Below are 19,215 nucleotides of genomic sequence, written 5' to 3' on the forward strand. Positions count from 1 at the left end.
TACAATCGATTTACTGCCCAGTCCTAGTTCTAATAAGATGACATACGTAGAGAAGATCTGGCAAATGTTTCATGGGTGCAACATACACACTCAACCTTTGCTTCTCAGCCCACAAAAGCATTTTCCTTACAAATGGGGCGCTGTGAAACAGGAAATAAACAAGCTTTCAGACTGTCTAAGATTTATTGCCAAGTCGTGTTGTTACAACAAGTTTTAAAACATTGACCGAGCAAAGATTTTGTGACATTTTGTGATAACTTTATTCAAACAAATTATTTACTGATGTGTTTGCAAGTACATGAGCAGATTTTAAAGCATGTGCACAGTGGTGCAGAAAATAAAATACCATTAACAACAGTGGCTTGATTAATATTTTCATTATTATTATTATTATTATTATTATTATTATTATTATTAGTAGTAGTAGTAGTAGTAGTAGTAGTAGTAGTAATATTAGTAGTAGTGAAGGGAGTTTGCATTTAGAGACTGAAATTATTTTTTAACCCAAAATGAAGACATGATGTGCCGTTGCCTTTCTTGGTCAGATAACCCTGGTGAAAATGGTCTTAATCTCAATGAGTCAGGTTTATCTGGGTAAATAAAGGTTTAAGATATAAAAATGCTCATCCCCTTCTTCAGGTGCTTGCAGCTGCAACCCGCCTTGAAGCTGAGAAAGGTGAGATACTGTGTGCTGCCCGTATCTATTCAGCCGTTGATCACCGGACTTCCTGACTAAAAGAGAATTGCCATTTAGGTCTGAGCTGAACCATGCCTGCTGTGCAGAATGGAAACATCCACATGTCGGCCAGGCGTATCAAATTCCCATTAAATGGAGATGAAAAGGCCAACATCAAGGTTAAAGTGTGCAGCTAAAAGCCGCTTTACCTGTTGATGAACCAATCAATTGCACAGGTATTGCAATAAAAGCACCATGAGTGGTTTCACAATGTGCTCAATAATTAAGACGCACAACAAACCAAATGTGCTTGGTTTCATCTGCTTTCTTTTGTGAGCGTGCGCAAATCTTCTCATCCACGCAAGTTTTCGTAAAAAGAGAATCTCCGACGTTTTGTAGGCGGACGGACCAATATGAACACCAGGGGGGGGGGGGTGACTTCGTTGTTTTCTTACAATAACTAGCAAGGTATAGTTTTTTTAGTCAGATATGCTTTCGCAAACAAAAGCAGGTACTTATATAGAATGTGCGTGCGTAAATGGCATGAGAAATGTGGCCTGCTAAATATGTCCTATAGTAGCTGATCCCCCCTGTTGCGTAAATGGTAAAGTCCGGCGTGCTGAGCGAAGGGATCCTCCAGAGCGGCGCATCAGCTGTGCGGTCGTCGTGGAGAGAGAAACTTCTCTCTCCTCCTCCTCTTGTTTTTTAATTCTCCCGGACAGCCTTTAATTCCCAGCGGTGCACCCAGCTACCAGCGTTCTCGTCCACAGGCGCGTTCAGAGTATTTATCGCCGTTCTGGACCCACCGGGAGAGGATTTCCCGGCTCTTTTTGACAACTGCAGCGACTCCACCAAGTTTCCCCCCCTCCTCCTCCTCCTCTTCCTCCCGGTTTCTGCCTAAGGAATGAGAGGATCGCCGGGGAGGAAGAGCCGAAACTCTCAGGTCTGAGCGAACAAAAGGGACAAAAACGGAGGGAACTGCTGCCGAGAATGGAGGAAAAGACTTCCCCCGGAGCAACACGTAAGTCTTGGCTCACCAAAAACGTTTCAACAAATCCAGTTTTTCCCTCCCTCTCTCCAATAATAAAACAGCATTTTACGCGTAGCGAGACGCAGCTCTGTTCATCCATGTGTGCGTCTTGTGGTGGGCTCCGTTCATTGCGCAGGAAGCCGTGAAGGTTATTATAACACAATTTGCTGTAGATGAGGTAATCTCCCCAGTCCCATCCCATCCCCCTCCTTATGTTTGGATTACATCCCCACTAACACGATGCAGTCGCAGGCTCGCTGGGCTCCGTTTTTTTGCAGGGCATGTTTTTTTTTTTTTTTTTTCAAACTCAGGGGCGCACACAGGTGAAGGGAAGCAACTTTAATTTTACTTTTTTGCCAACGTTTCACTGTGCGGCAGCATACTGCATAAAAATAAGTCGAGAGACCCCAACTTTGAACCAGTTAACCTGCACAGGTAAAGTCGAGACCAGTTACTTTGACTGAAGCGCCTCTGATGCGCAAGGCGGATGGATACAACAGTATTTATTCTGTAGGAACATTCACAGCTGAACTGGAGGAATGAGGTCTAGTGAAAGCTGCTCACTCAGGGTTTGCTTACAAAACTTTTTAACTTGAACCCAAAACTGCAATGCAATCGATGAGCTCTCATCTGTCTAACCATATGAGGCAACTAATGGCATAAAGCCATCTTTGTCTGTTCTGTGGGAGTGCCACAGGGACCGATATCAGGACCATTGTGTTTTTTTTCTTACTATATTAAAGCTGTGCGAGGACGTTAAAATTAAAATGTATGCAGGTGATGCTGTAATGTACGGTAAGGATGTGGATCATGTCTTTTGATACGCTGAAGATGTCAAAGAACTGGCCCTGGGCCAACATTAATTAGCAGATACTCGTAAACTATTGACTTTTATTAAATTTCTGCCTTAGCTTTGTGAGCAGAATAGTTAGAAAGCTAAATTTCAACGAGTGACTTAACAGTGTGATTTTTGGCATTATTTTTCTTTACCTTGCATTCCAGCTTTTATGTTTTCATTTTGTATTCATTTTACATCTTAATTTTTCGGCTTTAAGGAAATTACCCAGTGGCTAAATCTCATTTCTCATGAGATTAAAGGTGCGTAGCCACGTTTGATTTAAACGTCATTAGCTCCATCTGGTTGCATATAAAGGTTTTATGAATGATTCTCAAGTCCTGCTGGCGTATTGGTTATTAATTTGCGGTTTTACGCTTTGTTTTTGCTCAGTTTGTTAGTAAACAAAGCCTTTCATGTTTTTTTGTTTTTGTTTTTGTTTTTACAATATTACCGGAAGTACGTGCTGTGCCTGCGCAACAGGGGTTAAAACAAGGAAGCAGCTAAGGGCTATTAGCATCTCCCAGTGAAACAATGAAGAAAAGTCCAAGATCCAGGGCAAAAAAGCGCAAAAAATATATAACTCCAAGAGGGAAAGACTGTAGTGTTGCTGGGAATACAGTACGAACGTTGGTGTTTACTGAAGCCGACGCTAAACCTGCCGACTGCTCAGATGTGACCGCAGAGTTGATTGACGTGAGTAAATTCTGTTAAAGTTGTTGTAGATCGTTGTCGCTTTACTGCGAAGCATTTCAGAGGGTCAGGCTCGGTCCGGCATTCTTTACAATTTATTTATTATCCAAACCGCCATTATAAAAGTTCTGCAATGTTGTCGGTAGATGTTGCCACGTTTGTTCATCGCGTCCAAAAGGGGACTATTTTTTCGTCTCAACAAGGACTATCAAAACACCATCAAGATGGAGGCTTGGTGTATAATTTTGTTTTATCATGATCAAATGGTTTTTGACTTTTTCTTTTGTTTAAATAAGCACATTACGTCTTTGTTTTTATTTTTAAAGCTTTTGTCGTGTTCTTAAATAAACTGTTAAATATGCACACTTTAAATAAAATACTAATTCATCAGCAACATTTGACACCGTACGAGCGACATCTTAAGTATTTTAATGAGATCATTCTCAGAGCCAAGCCTTGGCTCACTGGGACGATTTCTTCATGCATTTCCAAACTCTGATTACTTCATCGGTCGAGGCCGGTGTCATGCTCCTCCATTCAGCTTTTGCAAATTCCTTGGACACCTGCCAATGTGGAGGCTTTCTTTCTAGTACAACCGCTCTTTTGGTGGCATCTGATGTTTGGCTCCCCACATTGAAGAGCTTGAGCGCTGAGATGCTGCCTGTTGCTGGAAACGGCGTGGACGTCGCACAATGCTGCCGCCGCCTCCTCCTCCTCCGCCCGACAGGAAAACTTCCTTCCTGCTGACGGGGGTCTTCGTGGAGGGTGGCTAGCTTGTTTTGGCTTTGCATCAAGCGGGAGGCTAGATGTGTTCCACCCTGTTTTTTTTTTCTTTTTGTGGGAATCTTGATCCGTGGCCTGCAGAGTAAGGGCTGAAATGTTCAGAATAACACAATAGACATGAAAATGTGACGCCTAGAAGGACATTTCTATTCAATTTTATTTATATAGCGCCAATTGATGAAACATGTCATCTCAAGGCACTTTACAAAGTCAAATTCAATCATGTTATACAGATTGGGTCAGATTATACAGATTGGTCAAACATTTCCTATATAAGGGAACCCAGTTGATTGCATCAAAGTCCCAACAAGCAGCATTCACTCCTGGAGAACCGTAGAGCCACAGGGAGAGTCGTCTGCATTGTACATGGCTTTGCAGCAATCCCTCATACTGAGCAAGCATGAAGCGACAGTGGAAAGAAAAACTCCCCATTAACGGGAAGGAAAACCTCCGGCAGAACCGGGCTCAGTATGAACGGTCATCTGCCTCGACCAACTGGGGGTTACAGAAGACAGAGCAGAGACACAACAAGAGAGACAAACAAGCACAGAAGCACACATTGATCCAGGAATCCTTTCTATGTTATATGGTAATAGTGGGTGATCTGTCTTCTCTGGATGATGTCACAGTTAACAGAATGTCAAACCAGGTGTACCTACTATGAAGAAAAAAGAGAGAGAACAGAAAGTTAAAAGCTGAAGATAAGCATTTATCTTGTTTTCATAAATGTTCAAAGGTGTTTTCCCCCAGCCTTTTCTGAAAGGTTTGAGGTGTAGTGCGTTTTTAAGAACAACTTTCTTACCTATTGAACTTTGTCACATTTCGTCAGCTTACAGCCTTAAATGTCAATGTATTTCTGGAATCGAACTGAAGCGAAGGAACACACCAGACGAGGCAGGTGTAAAGTTGTGGAAAAGCTTTAAGGGAGGATTAGGTTATAAAAACTAAATTCCACACTTTGAACATTTAACAATGCCCCTTTTTAACATTATCCAAAAATAGTGTGGTTTACTGCAAAGCCTCCAATAATTGGCTATCCAGCTAAACTGGCCAAGCAAGAGGTGCATAAATGACAAAAGCAATTCAGCGGTAAATTTAGGGGAGCTGCAAAAAGAGATTTTGATGACAGGAACAGTTATGAGTTTTGCTCTTCTCAAATCTGGCCTTAACCACATGATCATGTTTCATGGTGAAACATGGTAGTGGCAGCATCATGCTGAGGGGATGTTTTCTTTTTTCTTTATTTATTTAAAGACAGGTTAGCTGTTTAAAGACGGGTTGAGCTGAATACAGATCAGTTCTGGAAGAAAACTGTTACAGGTAGGAAAACATTTGAGACCAAGGTAGAGATTCATCCTAACCAATGCGCCTCGAAGGAGGGGCGCAACTTTGTGTGTGTCCAGCTAATAACAGCTAGCGTGTTAGCCGTTTTAACTGGAAGGTTTTCTCCCAGCGGTCCGCCAGGCTTATAATAAGCTTTTTGAATTGATTCTGAAGGTGTGGCGACTTTTATTTTGGTGTGACGGTGCGCCACGATCAAATATATGTAGCGTAAACCCTCGTCTTAGGGTAAAAAAGTTTCCTCTTTAGAGTATTTCCGCAATATATTTTACTAAACATATATATTCAACATCGCAAGCTTTTACCAAAACAGTTTCCCCTTTCAGGACAGATTCAGATTCTACAGGTTCTAAAATGAAATGTTAAAAAGTTTGAGATGAATGCGTTTGCAAGATGCCGATTTATGCAGTGTTGCATCTGACCGACAGTCGGTTATTCTTTGTAGATTTTTCTTCTAAACCTTTTTAAAGGTTTCGCAGGTGCAGCATTAAGCTTTTATCATGCAGGGGCGTAGAGCTGCTTTCTGAAGAAAAGTAAAAAGGAGTAAGAATACTTTGAAATGATCTTTTGTAGCCTTATCTTAGCTATGTGTCGCCCCACACAAAACATGCTTGAACAAGAACACCTGACTGTTTTCTGAATAGTGGGGAGAGGCCTTCCTTTGTGGAAATACAGCCACAAGACGGTTCATTTCATCTCCCCCTTTGAAGGGCTTGTCCTTGGAACTGAGCGGCGGAAAGCTTCGTCTCCGGCCCTGAGAAAATCTGCTCGGTTTGTTTGTTTCTTTAAATCTTCTAATCCCTCTTTTTTTTTTTTTTTTTTTCAAAATGTTTTGTTCGGTTGCTTTTATCAGAACGTCTTTTCTTGTCATTATGCACATGCACAACGAGAATAAAGCCAACTCCAAACAGTGCAGAAATATCAATTATCAGAAATATATATAGTGTAAATATTAATGTATTTCTGTATAAATTGTAAAATATGTATGCAGATAATGCAAACTGTCAGTATTTCACAGGAGTAAGGGTTTTGTGACGGCCTGCTCTTTTTAATTGCAGTACCTGAGCAACCGGTGCATGGTGAGCTAAGATGAGCAGGGACTCTCTATTTCTGCTCCTGGGTTTAACAAACATGGAGAGATCTCGCTGGGATTTAGGTGCAAAAAGTGTCTATCGTTCCAACTGTTGGTGCCAGATATCAGGATGAAAGTACGCGATGAGTTAACGAGCCGTTAATCAGCCTTTATTTTGAGCCTGCCTCGCCACACATATGGCAAAGAGTACGGAAACCGTGCCCACGACCGCCTAATCCTTGTGTGTTTTGTAATGAGGAAGAATCCACCAGCTTTAGCTGTCAGCGCAGGATCAGTAAACTATGCTTTTTCAGCTACAGTAGTCATGTTATGTAATGGGTGGGGCATACAATAGTGTCCCATTTTTCCTTTTTTTTTTTTTTTTTTTTTTTGGGAGCAGCTTTGAGTCTTTGTGAAAAATATAATAGGCAGGGTCCCTCAGACCCTCCTAGTTTTACAGTCTAATTAAAGCCCTTGTTACAACAGAGAGGAGTCTTTGTTTAGCTGCGAGGCTTAACAAGTGAGCTTAAAGTAGTAGTTTGATGCATTCCAGATTCTGTGTGTCTGTGTATTGTTTGGATAGTGTCCATAAATTATGCGGTTTACATCATTAGGCATATGCTGTTGCCTGCCTTTGAGCTTAACACTTTGGTAATTAAGGCAGTAAATACAAGAAATATAAAGCTGTGGTGGAGGTAAAATGTGATTCTTCTTCTTCTGTTTAATAGACACGGTCTATTTCTGGATCACGCACATGAAGCGTAACACGTATCCCATATAATCAAATAACTTCATCATCTGCAGCTGCAGTCCCAAATTTCATTTACGAAAGCCTTTCCAGCTCCCAGCTGTGCAGATGGATGCAAGGTGCAGATTCAGCACATTTCAAAGTGGGGCTCAGCCGCATTGGCTGTATGGAGACAGACATGAAAAGATCCGAAACATCAGTCCCAAAGAAACGGATTGAAGTCACTCCAACTCTGTGGCGCTGCGGCCTTTGCTTGAATCTACAGTGCAGCTTGTTGGCCGTCGCGTACTAGGAGTTGTTTGTCGTTGCACTTTGTTACACTCAGTTAAATATGTTCAAACGTAAAGTAAAGTTTAAAGATGTGGCGTTCAAAATTTACGAATTTCAATCTAAAACTTGTTTTCAGCTGTAATGATTTAATCCAGCTTCTGTTTCTTTTTAAGAACTGTTACTTAAGCCTCGAGAATGGCGTTGAAAGTATTTTTTTCTTGCCGGTGCAGAGTGGACATTGTGTTAGAAGCAGGTGTGACGTCACACTGTGTGAGAGAGAGAGAGAGCAGTAGCTGTAAAACAGGGTTTTAATGTTTTAATACAAAGGTGAAACTGTTTGTGGGGTTGACATTTGTAGTTGAGAAATGTCTTATTATGTCGACGATTAATGCAGTTGGCACAGCTAGTTTTACAAAAACTCCAATTTCCGTGTGTATGTCCTAGAAGCAGGCTTCCTAAACATATCGGCCCGTGACCCCCTAAAAGCACAGTACCCATCTCCACAAAGAAACTCAGAAACTTTGGGATTAATTTCACATATTTGCAAGAAAAAAACCTGGATGTTCTCTGATGTCAAAATGTCATAAATATTCCAGAAAAAACTATTTTCTATGTTTAAAGGCAAAAAAATATGCTATATTAAAACTAGGATATCCTCACATTGCAAAGTCAGAAATCTGTTTAAAAATTTATTTTAAAGTTAGAATGTAGCTGTGTAAAACGGAAATATCTACTCAGTTTATCAACATATTACTTATTGTTTTTTGGACTATAATAACTAAATGAGGTTTTCCCAAAACTTTCTTCCTACATCACTGCCTCCTTCCAAAAGGGGGAACTGCTTCATGGAGAGACAAATGTTCATGTCGACGTGAAACGGCCCAGGTTTAAGGCTGTGGCATAAACACTCCCCCTATGTCTCTAGAGAAAAAAAATGTTTTAAGGAGGAGCAGACTGTCTCCAAAGTTCACATAGACGAGGCCTTGCGTCAGATCCAGTCCGGTCTGTAACACCCAGCTGGGGTAAATCACACCACCCTGATGTTGACCTATCTTAGGTGGGTGAAATGTGGGTCCCAGCCCCCTGGAAGGGCAAATAATGTATCCAGTAGTTTACATTAAAACTTTCATTGGACTTATTGGAACGCCTGCAGAAAAAGATGAAGTTCATACCTCGGTCTAAAAAACAAAAAACAGGTTTACATACTTTTTTTTTTTACAGGGCAAACATGAATCGTTTTAGATCTGAACTTTAACCCCAGCAGCTCAAATACGACAAGGCGGACTCTGCAAATAAACCCTCCCGTCGTGCATATGCTGTGGTTAATCCAGCTAACGCATCAAGAGACCACTATTGGCCTGTGTGAGTGTGTGTTCGACTGGGTTTGTTCATTATGAGAAACACATTTCCTGTTTATCTCTCTCACAACTACGCTCACGTTGCTAAATGTCACAGATTCTTTCAATGATATCCGAAGCCAACGGACTGCGCTCGCGCCCCGGCTGTATTTATCCAGCGCAGAATGTAATCCCACAGACGAACGCCACCAAGGTGCGTTAAATCTGTTCGCTGAAGACGAGCCGTTTTTACAGTCACATTTGAACTTCGCTAACATTTGACTGGTCAATGGCGCGTTAGATGTAGCAGAAAAAACATAAACCATGCAGTTTGGTATGAGATGAATTATGCAGCTGCACCAGTTGGGTAGTTAGAAAGTCATAGAAAGCTAAAGCAGCAGGTTGTTCTCGCTGTTATCCTGAACCGAGGCCCATGCAGCATGCACTTTGATGGCATCTTTTTAGACTTAGACTTAGGCTCAGACAATTTTATTTGTCATTTTGTATGCACAGAGTGTGTACAGAACAAAATTTCGTTGCATACAGCTTGTGAAATTGCAGTAAAAATTTAATACAGCAATTTTTTCTTGTGTCTTTAATGTTGTCTAAAGCCCAACTTTGCTGTCAGTCAGCTGACTTGCAGTCTCCCTGGAACACAGAGGAAGTACAAGTAGAGGGAAGTCTTGATTTGGAAGACGCTGCTCGTTTCTGTCACCTCTATTGAGATTAATAATACCCAGGATGAGCCTCCTTTGCTCTCTGGTCATCTGCAAGTCCAGTCACCAGATCCATCTGCTAATATTAGAAAGCACTTCTTCTCCAGCCAAAGGCCATGCTTGCTGTGTTAGAGCAGTGTAAACCAACCATCCCTTGTCCATGTTTCACCTCTCCTTAGGGGTAAATGCTTTAAAACATTGCGACATAAGCTCAGTTTTTGTCCATGATAAACATTTTTTACATTGTGGGTGATGGTTTTTACCTTCTTAGTGCTGGAGGTAGCTGACATAAAAAAAACCTGTATGTTAACGTTGCTGCCTGCAAATAAGCTGTTTTTGTGTGTATGTGTGTGTGCGGGTGGAGACAGAAATCCTCCAAATGATGGCTCTTGGTCATAATTGCATGCTGAGCAGCCGTAAGATTGCTGCTTAGAATGACTGAAACTTGAGGTAACGTGGTGAAAATATCCACGTTGTCTATGAGAGTACTGAGCAGGAGATGCTTTAGTGTCTTTAGGGCCGGGGAGTGTGTGAGGTGATGAAGGTTGCCCTGTTTGTGCTTAGGCTAGCTTGTTTTGTAGCCCACTAACCACTAAACATCACCAGCTCGGACTACCTGGTTACGGTAAGCTATTTTCAGTTCCGTGCCGTCACACTCCTTTGTGTTGTATAAAATAGATAAAGATTTCCCTTTATAGTCCCACAGAAGGGACATTTGTCTCTGTGTTTACCCCTCCCTTAGGGAGCAGTGGGCTGCCACACTGATCGGCTCCCAGGGAGTAAACTGGAGCTAAGGGACTTTGCTAAGGGACCCACAGCAGCAGTCTGTGGGAATCAAACTTCGTACTTGCAGTCTTCTCAGATCACAAGCACGCTGCTCTAACCTCAGGCCACCATCCCCGTATGCATAAAGGCCTACAATAAAATAATGAATGTTTATATAGAGGAGCTGCATGCAGGATTATCTGTGTAAAACAGTCATCACAATGGCCTGCATGGATGCAATGTTCTGTAGGATGTTATAATTGAATATAATATGCAGAATATAGTATGCAGTCATGCTCTGTATGTCAGTGGTCTTTGGCTAGTTAGATGGGCTTTTTCTGCTTGTGATGCCCAGACCTGACCTTTATCTACATGTTTACGTGACGTCATGCTGCCCTGGTATGTAGACTTAAAAGCAGAAACCTGTGTAGTAGCTACAGAGTATGATGCTTCTTTTTTTAGTGTCATTAGCTAAGGTTCACTCTATCTGCTCCATAAACCCTTAGATCAACACTTCTTGGGCACATGAAAAATGGTATTCTCTTATTATACAACTTTGATTAGGTAGGATGTAATATAAAGTTTTCAATTAGATTATTTTTCTTCTGAAAACAACTTGGATTAGTTCATTTTCAGATTTGTGTGATTTCAGAAAATATTTCAAGTTTGCAAAGTGTTTTTTTTAATTTTTGAATAAAAAGTAACTTTTTTTTGGTATTCACTGCTTATCGGAATTAGGCAAAATTTCTTTTAATAATTACTCAAATGTTGCAGTTAGAGCATTTCTGTTTTTTTAAATTTCTTTTAAAAATATATTCATTAAAAATGTTTGAGTTTTACACCAAACGTTCTTGATATATATATATATATATATATATATATATATATATATATATATATATATATATATATATATATATATATATATATATATATATATATATATATATATAAATAAATAAAATTTCACTGAATAAATATAATAAACACAAATACAATACACACTTGTGTATGCAGACCATAACAGACGATGCACAACCCACCCATCCAGCTGAGCTCGTGGCTCTAATCACCCCACATGCTGTTAAATAAATGGAATGAAATGAAGCGGTTTTAGATGTGGAAAATAAGAGACTGTGAATTTTATGAATACCATGGTGGCTTTAAGTTACTGAGAGGTCAGAGGGCGCTTCCCAAGTTCCCCAGATAATAAAATGTTTTAAACACAAGGTAACAATCCCTTTCTTTTTTTTTTTATTGAACTTAGGAGAACTGAACTATTAGAAATCCTGACCATGCCGATCATTGGTAACTAATATAAAAGTACATTAAGGTCCCTGGACAGAGTTTCAAAGAAACGAATACAGAAGCTCAGAGCATCTGGACTGTAAGTGTTGCATTGACAAGTGTGCACGAGTGATGAGGCATTATCTGGCATACGTTAACTTTAAATGAAATGATGCAAACTCCTCATATTAAGTAAACTCGTGCAATTGCCGTGCATATTTCAGTAGTTTTGACCTTTTCTAGGCAAAGCACTATCAGGTTCAGCTTCCTGTTTGTCTCGGTTCCATTTTTGTGTCACAGCCACATGGTGAAGGTGTGAAAACCTTTGGCGTGTTCATGTTGGTTTTGCTTTGATTTGGGACAAAGCGACCTAAATTGCATAAAGACCGAGCCGGAGGAATCTAACTCTGTCCCACATCACAACAAAAAAATTAAGCAAATAAAAACAGTCCCAAAAGGACGTTTACATCATCTCCACTTAACATGGCGGCACCGGTGACCTAGAAATCCTTCCTGGTCTCCTGACGTCGACGGACCACAGCTTGTGCTTTCTGCAGCTCGAGTCCATCCTCCCCTCTCTCCTACCTCTGCTTACGCCACCGAGGTTAGGTCAGTGTTTGCCGGAGCGTGCTCCCTGGCAGCGGCGGCGGCAGATGCGGGGGTCCGTGGGGAGCCGCTGCTAGTTCAGATAAGCGGCTCCTTTCATCAGCTCGGTGGCACGGAGGAGAGCAGCGGCTAAATGCCTGGCAGTGTTACGAGTCCAAGCCAGGTGACGAGAGGAAAGCTGCGGCAGCCGGTGAACGAAGCATTAGTATTCACCGGTCCGCTGGATAGCAGCGAAGGAGGGTCGGCGTTGTCGGTCAGGGTGCACAACTGCTTCTGTCTCTTTATGAGCCAGGCTAGAGCCCATGTTTGAATGGATCAGTCAGCATCTGGTCGCGTAAAGGGAAATTAGTTGTGATTTTTTTTTTTTTTCTGAGTTTAATTGGTCTTACCTTGGTGGTAAATCTTATTTTTGGTCTGACGCTGTCAAAAGCCGTTCATTAGAAACATTACAAGTCATTAATTATTTACGTCCTTTTTAAATGACTGGTTCGTTAACAGGCCTCTGCAGAGCTTAATGGGATTCTGTGGTGGTGGGGCGATCATTGTAACAAGGTGCGTGTCTTGGGTAGTTTTTTTGCAGTTAAAAAACAAGTGTAGTTTTTTAACTGCATCCTTTCAGAGTAGTTTTCGTCGGTCAGCGATGAGTGTTTGCCCTTCCCACCTTTTTAAACGCCGTTTCCACTTCCAAACACTCCTTTAAACCTTTTGGTCTGAAAACTCACTCGCTCAGAGTTCAGTGTGGCACGGAGCCGCCGCCGCCGCTTGTTGTTTACACTGCGCCTCCTCTGCGTGTCTGGGCCCCTTGCTCTCTTACGTCATGCTTTTTAAAAAAACTTCTGGACACAACAGGGTGAGAGTGGGTGATGGGGAGGGAGGGAGCAATGAGGTGGTTCATTTGTCCCCTGCTCCATCTCAAATGAGATGCAGATCCATTATGTTGCGCGTTTCCCCGACTTCCTCTTCCCTTTTTTAATTTGTTGCACTCTTTCCAGTTTCCTCTTTCCTTTGCAGCATTTTACTCCAAGACTTGACAATTCGTTCTATTTCTATGTTGTCTGTGCAGGATGTTGTATTACAATCCAACTCTTCTGTATCCTGCTGCTTTTCTACTATGGGATGTGTGACCAGAATAGAGCTGTGCTTTAGAGACGAGCTTCTAGCTTCATAAATATTGCACGCCCTGCCCTATATTTTTACTCTGCCCCGTATGCTGGCACGGCAGTGGAGGAACTCGGGATGTTGTCAGATGAACATCAGCTGCAGCAATACAACAGTAGGTCCTTTAAACCCTGAGACGTAATGGCCATTTGGCCTTTTACTGGTATCTAAGTATTAAAAGGTTTCAAACAGTTACTCTTTCAAAACGTCTAAAAATTTACATTTTATAGCTTCTATGATGTTCTTTTTTTTTTAAGCTGCTTGAGAAATTACTGGAGTGACCAAGGTGTTTTTATGAAGCAATGAGTGACGCGTAACTACCCCTCTGCCACTTGTTGCTGCACACTGCTGGTCAGCTGAGTGAAAGCAGTTTTACCGAATTGTATTTGTATCTTTGCTACTCACTTTAGTTTTAGTTTTTTTTCTTAATATTTGCTTAAAGTCTATGTATGGAAACCATAATATCTATAAAATGCATTTTCTATTACAACTGTGGTAACCAGCGTGTGGTGTTGGCAATAATTCTTGCCTTTCTTGTTTTATTAAAAACATAAGGAATTGGATCGAGCTATATTTTCATTAGTTTTCATATGAATAATGTACAACTATTGCATTATTAAAGTTGCTATACCATGACCATCTCATGCCAATCCATGGCTTCTTTGGAACGGGTCAGAGAAAACGAGACAATTTTCTGTTTGCACATTCTGTTTTGCACATTAAAGATATATAGCCACGTAATATGCTTATAAAAACACCAAAAACCATTTCATCATGATAAAGTAAGGATATATACACCAAGCCTCCATCCTGATAATGTTTTAATGGTCCTTGTGGATAAAAATAGCTCCGGCACTGGGCAGGATGATCAGATATAAACAAATGTGGCGGCATCTACCGGCAGTGTGGCAGAACTATTAAAATGGCAGTTTGCTTCATTAATAAATCTAAATTAAATAATGCTGGACTGAGCTGGACTCTGCAAGGCCTCGCAGTAAAGCGGCAGCTCGGCGTGATTGAAGTTCTGCGGTCACATCTGAGCAATCGGCTAATGTTCGTACTGTATTCGCAGCGACATTCCAGTCCTCTTGGAATCATTTAGTTTTTTTTTTTTTTTTCTTTCCACTGGATTTTGGACCATTCTGCATTGTTTCGCTGGGAGATGCTAATAGCCATTAGCCACTTCTTTGTTTTATCCCCTGCTGCACATGTGCAGTGCGTACATCCTCTGTTGTTAAAAATACAGACGAAAAGGTTTATTTAAATACAAATTAAGCATAAATATAGCGTAAACAGCAAAATTGATAATCTTTATAATCTTTCGTAAAACTTTGTTTGCAACCAAAGTGAGCTACTGACATATAAATAAAGTAAATTAATGTGGCTATGCACCTTTAAACACAGAGGCATGCACATATATACGGTCATTGATGTAAATGCACCCTTGCATAGGAATACATAAGTCTGTATACACTTTTATATAAACTTTTATCATCAACATACAGTATCTCTACAGATGGTTTAACTTGTTCTGCAAAGCAGCAGCACAGTGGCCTAAACGGTGTTTGTATAATTGGATTTCTCACAACCGGGTCAAGATGGGGAGGTTTCTTCGGCAATACTTAGTGAATGAAATTCTGGTAACGTTGGTAATCGCCGTCACGACTGAGATCAGTGCAACGAATGGTGCCAGGGCTTCGGCTTATCCCTCTGAGCCAAAAAACAAACAGAAGACAAAAGACAGGCCTGGTCAAAATGCCGGTTTTGCTCCAGCAAAAACCGTGGGGTTGAGTTTTCGGTGCTGCGCTCTCAACATGAGATCTTTGTTACTTGAACGAACGCTTGCATTACCTCTTTCAATACAAATAGATTCACTTGAAGGACGCTTGACTGCACTAATGAAAGTAATAATTGAAACGGGATACTACAAGGGGTGGAAAAAAGGCTCTTGTGGGTAGATATTTATGAAACTGCTCAAAGATTTATTAAAGTGTGAAATTGGATTTCAGCTTAAGCCCGTTTTGTGTGGCAGAATTACTAGTTGCCCCAGTTTCAACATGGCCCTGTTGCCTAAAAAGCCATCAGCTAAACCATAAAGCACTGCGTCATTTTGGTGATGCGCTGCACTTTTGTACTGCGATCAGCAAGCGCTATTGGATTTAAAACGATGAAATAAAATTTTCCGTGGCATTATTCCATAGTTTTCCACTTGTCCGTTTTACAGGGTGAAAATGGGCACTGACTTGTGCTGATTACCTGCTGGTTTCCAACCTGTCATTTAGCAGGCACACTGAGCTCAGGCATGCATGCATCCGCACCCCTCTGCATGGGTTCCTTCACTGTTGGGATTTGACTTGGATATCAGTTTTCCATTCTGCTGGACTCATTTGTATGCTTCTTCGCCTGATACCTGTTGGCTGCTAGCTGCACGGGAAGGGAGCGTTCTAGGCTGCTCTTATGGGCGATTGTCTAATGTTCATTAAAGCGGTTTCCTGAATCTGCTCCAACCTGTATTTATTTTGCAGTCCATTTTTTAATAGCTTTGTTGTTAAACATCTTTTAAGAAAAAATTTTGTTTCACTAATCCTTTCATCTTTTTTTTTTTTTATTAAAGCCTTGAGGAGATTATTACTGCAAATGTCAGGTTCTTGCTGTAGGAAGGAAGCTAATTAAATTGTAGATTTTTAAGAACCTCTGAGACCTCAGACCTATGCACGTAGACTGTAGATTTCAGCATCTTTTGAGGAAGTAGATGTGCTTTGATTCATGGATATAAATAATGTAAAATTATGTCACAGGGGAGTGGACTAATGGTTTTTGGCTGTAGTCCTCCTGCGGTTGCAGTTTCTCTGCGAGGCTTGAGAATAAAAGTGGAAGTTACTAAAGTGAAAGAGATTTTGCTCTAGTACAACAGTAACAATAACCTTAATTGACGTTCCTGTTTTTAAGCTATTATGCATAAGTGCGTGCCACGTTTTTTAAATATCCATTGTTTAATTTCTGCAGTCCTGTTTCTTGTGGCAGCTCAAACAACCTGCGTAAAGAGACTTTGTCTCTTCCTGCAGTATGTCTGTGCAAATATTACATGAGCCATAAACTGTCTTCTCCAAGTTATCTGTCTGTGCAGACAGAGGCCGGCATCAGTCATTCAGCCCTCGTCTTAGTCTCCAGCTCTGCTGCAGTAGCCCTCCCTCTGATCCTATCGCGTCTTTCTCCAAGACAGCCTCAGATTTCATCGGTATTCAGCGGCACCTGCATTCCAGAGGTTGTTGCGTTTTCATTCTTGTCATCGTTGACGATACGGCATGACCGGCAACTTTAGAGTCCGGTTCCCAGGTGTATGAGGATCTAACGCCTGGGACAGCTGCTCTTCTTACCCTCGATGTCAGAAATGCAGTCGGGGAAACTGTGCGGGGATTGCGAGGTTATAAATTCCTGAATAATGCTTGCACGATTCATCACCGGGGGAGTCGCAGTAGGTGAATGCATGCAGATCTGTTGCGTCACTCGGTTGCAGAAACATCTCAGGGATGTGGCTGTTTAACACATTAAAAGTTCTGACAAAGCCAAACGCAGGTGAAAAAAAAGGTGAATACTGTTGGTTAGCCTTGATCTTTCATGGCGTTATTGCTCCTTGCAGTAAACCCGTTAAATGAATAGCTTCGGTTTTTCTACTGAGCTCCTCTTTGTTGTCCCGAACTGAGCCCAGTGTTCATCTTCTGCTCGCAGTTCATCGCATTACCATCCCCCTTTGCTTCCTCTCTCTCCTTGCTGTCATTGCAGTGTTTTGGCTGCTGTCCCGTTGCCATGCAGAGCCCTCAACAATGGCCCCTCTAGGCCTGGGAATGCTTGTTTAATCATGGCTAACTCGGACAATGGAAACATAATGTCTCATCTCCCACCTGAAATCTTTTATAAACTCTGGGAGGTTTTTGCTGAAGCTCAGTCATCAGCAACTTTTTCCACATCCCCCATACCGATGACCTGCTGTTTCCATAAGTGCCCAGAGGCCACAGATTATCGCCGCTCTAAGGCAGAAGCGCATACGAACTGATACAGAGCGCCGTGTAGACGCTAGATCCGAGCTGCCCAGATGGGCAAAAGAAACGAGAGAAGAAAAATCATTCCTCTTTGAGGTTGCGCCGACTTGGCCTTGCTGCTCATTTGCGTGTTTCTATACAAAATGTTCAACAGTGCGGCATCTGCAGAGTAAATCTTTGGTGTTCCAGTGTGACAGCCCACTACTGTCAGAATAATATTGAGCATGTTGCCCCAGTGTTTATACCCCCCCACCCCCACCCCCTCCAGACTGTGCAGAAGTAACTTGGTTCCGCTTGGAGTGCAGGGAATACAGTAGTGGGCGGACAAAGCCAAGTCTCCCTGCCGCGAGCGTCTTTCTTTTGCCGTCTAAGTCGAGACAAACTAATGTTTGAGACGGAGATAAAAGTTCAGCAGACTGCCAAATGTGAGTCATACTGTAGCTGCAGTCCCAAACAACCAGCCCTGCTGCTCTTTAGCCAAACTGTTTTTAGATGTTTGTCTCCGAAAAGAAGGGCAACTGTTCCTGTTTGGTAAAATAACTTCTTCAATAGTAGGATGAGCTGTTGTAGGAGAGTCTGTTATTGATAATCTGCTTTGTCTATGGTGTTACTCAGCTAGGCAATTTGAACTAAAGAATAAATAACACAGTTAAAGTGTTAAAGTTAAGCTGATTAGATCATAACTGTGTTTCAAAAAAGAGGATTTTTTTCCCCCCTCTGAGCCATGAGCTCCACCCAATAACTGCATGGTTGACGTCAACCACGTCGATCTGCCTCATGGACTCAGCTGCAGTTGGAATGAAGAGAAACGAGTCGACTTTCTGTTACTTGTGTTAGCTTTGCTGCCCTCGCTCACTCACCCGTCATTACTCTGGGTCTTTCTTTTCAACCAGCTCCGTGCTCGGCCCTAAAAACTACCTGTTTGAGGCCTGACCCAGAGGGAGAAAGCAGCCCCCTGAAGATGGACAACACGCAGCCGACGGAGTCTCCGGTTAAAAAGGACACGGATCGAAGACCGACGACCCCCGTGAAACCTGACCTCTCTCGATCGCCTTGTTCTCCGGCATCACCAGTGTCCAGGTCAAAAAGAGGTAAATGTGTAGGAGCCACGCATCTCCCTCTTTAATTGTTGCTACTCATGGTGTCTTTAAGTTGCCCTTTTTTGCACTAGTGCCTCGTAGATTTCAAGTTTTTTACCCCATGTAACGAGTTATGAATGTTTTTCTGTCCGTTACCATTTAACCAGAAGCTTTCAGTATTCAGACAGGTCTGATTTGTTTGTCAACATCTTGTCCGATTTATTGTACTAGTTACATTGTAGTAGAGGGTCTGCCAAATTATTGATACTGAGCCTTTTTGCCTAAGCAGTCCAATTTATCATTTCTCAAGAGTCAATACAGCAGAACTGAGGCATTGCTCGTCTTAAACCTTCATCATGACCTGGGGTTTTCAAAAATAATGTTTCAATGTGATTGATACTAACAAAATGAAATAATCAAAGATGCTAATATGTGTCAATCCGTATGAACTGACCCATTCACATTTGCCCAAATTGTAGCACTTCTTCCGACCACAGCGCTGCAATAACAGCCTAGCTGTTCGTCTGAACAGAGAATTGTTTCTGGAAGTTTAAGCTCTGCTAACGTGTTGAGTAAAGCCAGAAAAACACTCGTGACCCTCCTTTATCGACAAGACAAACACAACATATGTGTTCATAGCTTTCCTTTTGAGGCAGGCAGACAAGAAAAAAAAAACTGCGAAATGCTGGATGATGCTACATGCTGGCCATATCATTGCTACATGCTAACTCCACAAGCTAACAGTACAACACTGAAGTTTGAAAGCAACTTAAAAAGTT

At 41.7% G+C, this 19,215-nt stretch overlaps 1 protein-coding gene across 4 annotated transcripts in view; it reads left to right on the plus strand.

Annotated features, from left to right (window-relative positions):
* Positions 1 to 1,314: 1,314 nt before the first annotated feature.
* The window catches only part of map7d1a (MAP7 domain containing 1a), a 59,358-nt gene continuing 41,457 nt past the window's right edge, over positions 1,315 to 19,215 (plus strand). For all 4 annotated transcript variants that reach the window (XM_036135256.1, XM_036135259.1, XM_036135258.1 and 1 more), the window contains exons 1-2: positions 1,315 to 1,697; positions 18,251 to 18,448. In XM_036135256.1, coding sequence (XP_035991149.1) covers positions 1,667 to 1,697; positions 18,251 to 18,448 — 229 coding nt within the window. In that variant the 5' untranslated portion in view covers positions 1,315 to 1,666. The remainder of the gene's footprint in view (positions 1,698 to 18,250; positions 18,449 to 19,215) is intronic.

Source organism: Fundulus heteroclitus, chromosome 3 (assembly GCF_011125445.2).
Source record: "Fundulus heteroclitus isolate FHET01 chromosome 3, MU-UCD_Fhet_4.1, whole genome shotgun sequence".
In the NCBI taxonomy this organism is placed as follows: Eukaryota; Metazoa; Chordata; class Actinopteri; order Cyprinodontiformes; family Fundulidae; genus Fundulus; species Fundulus heteroclitus.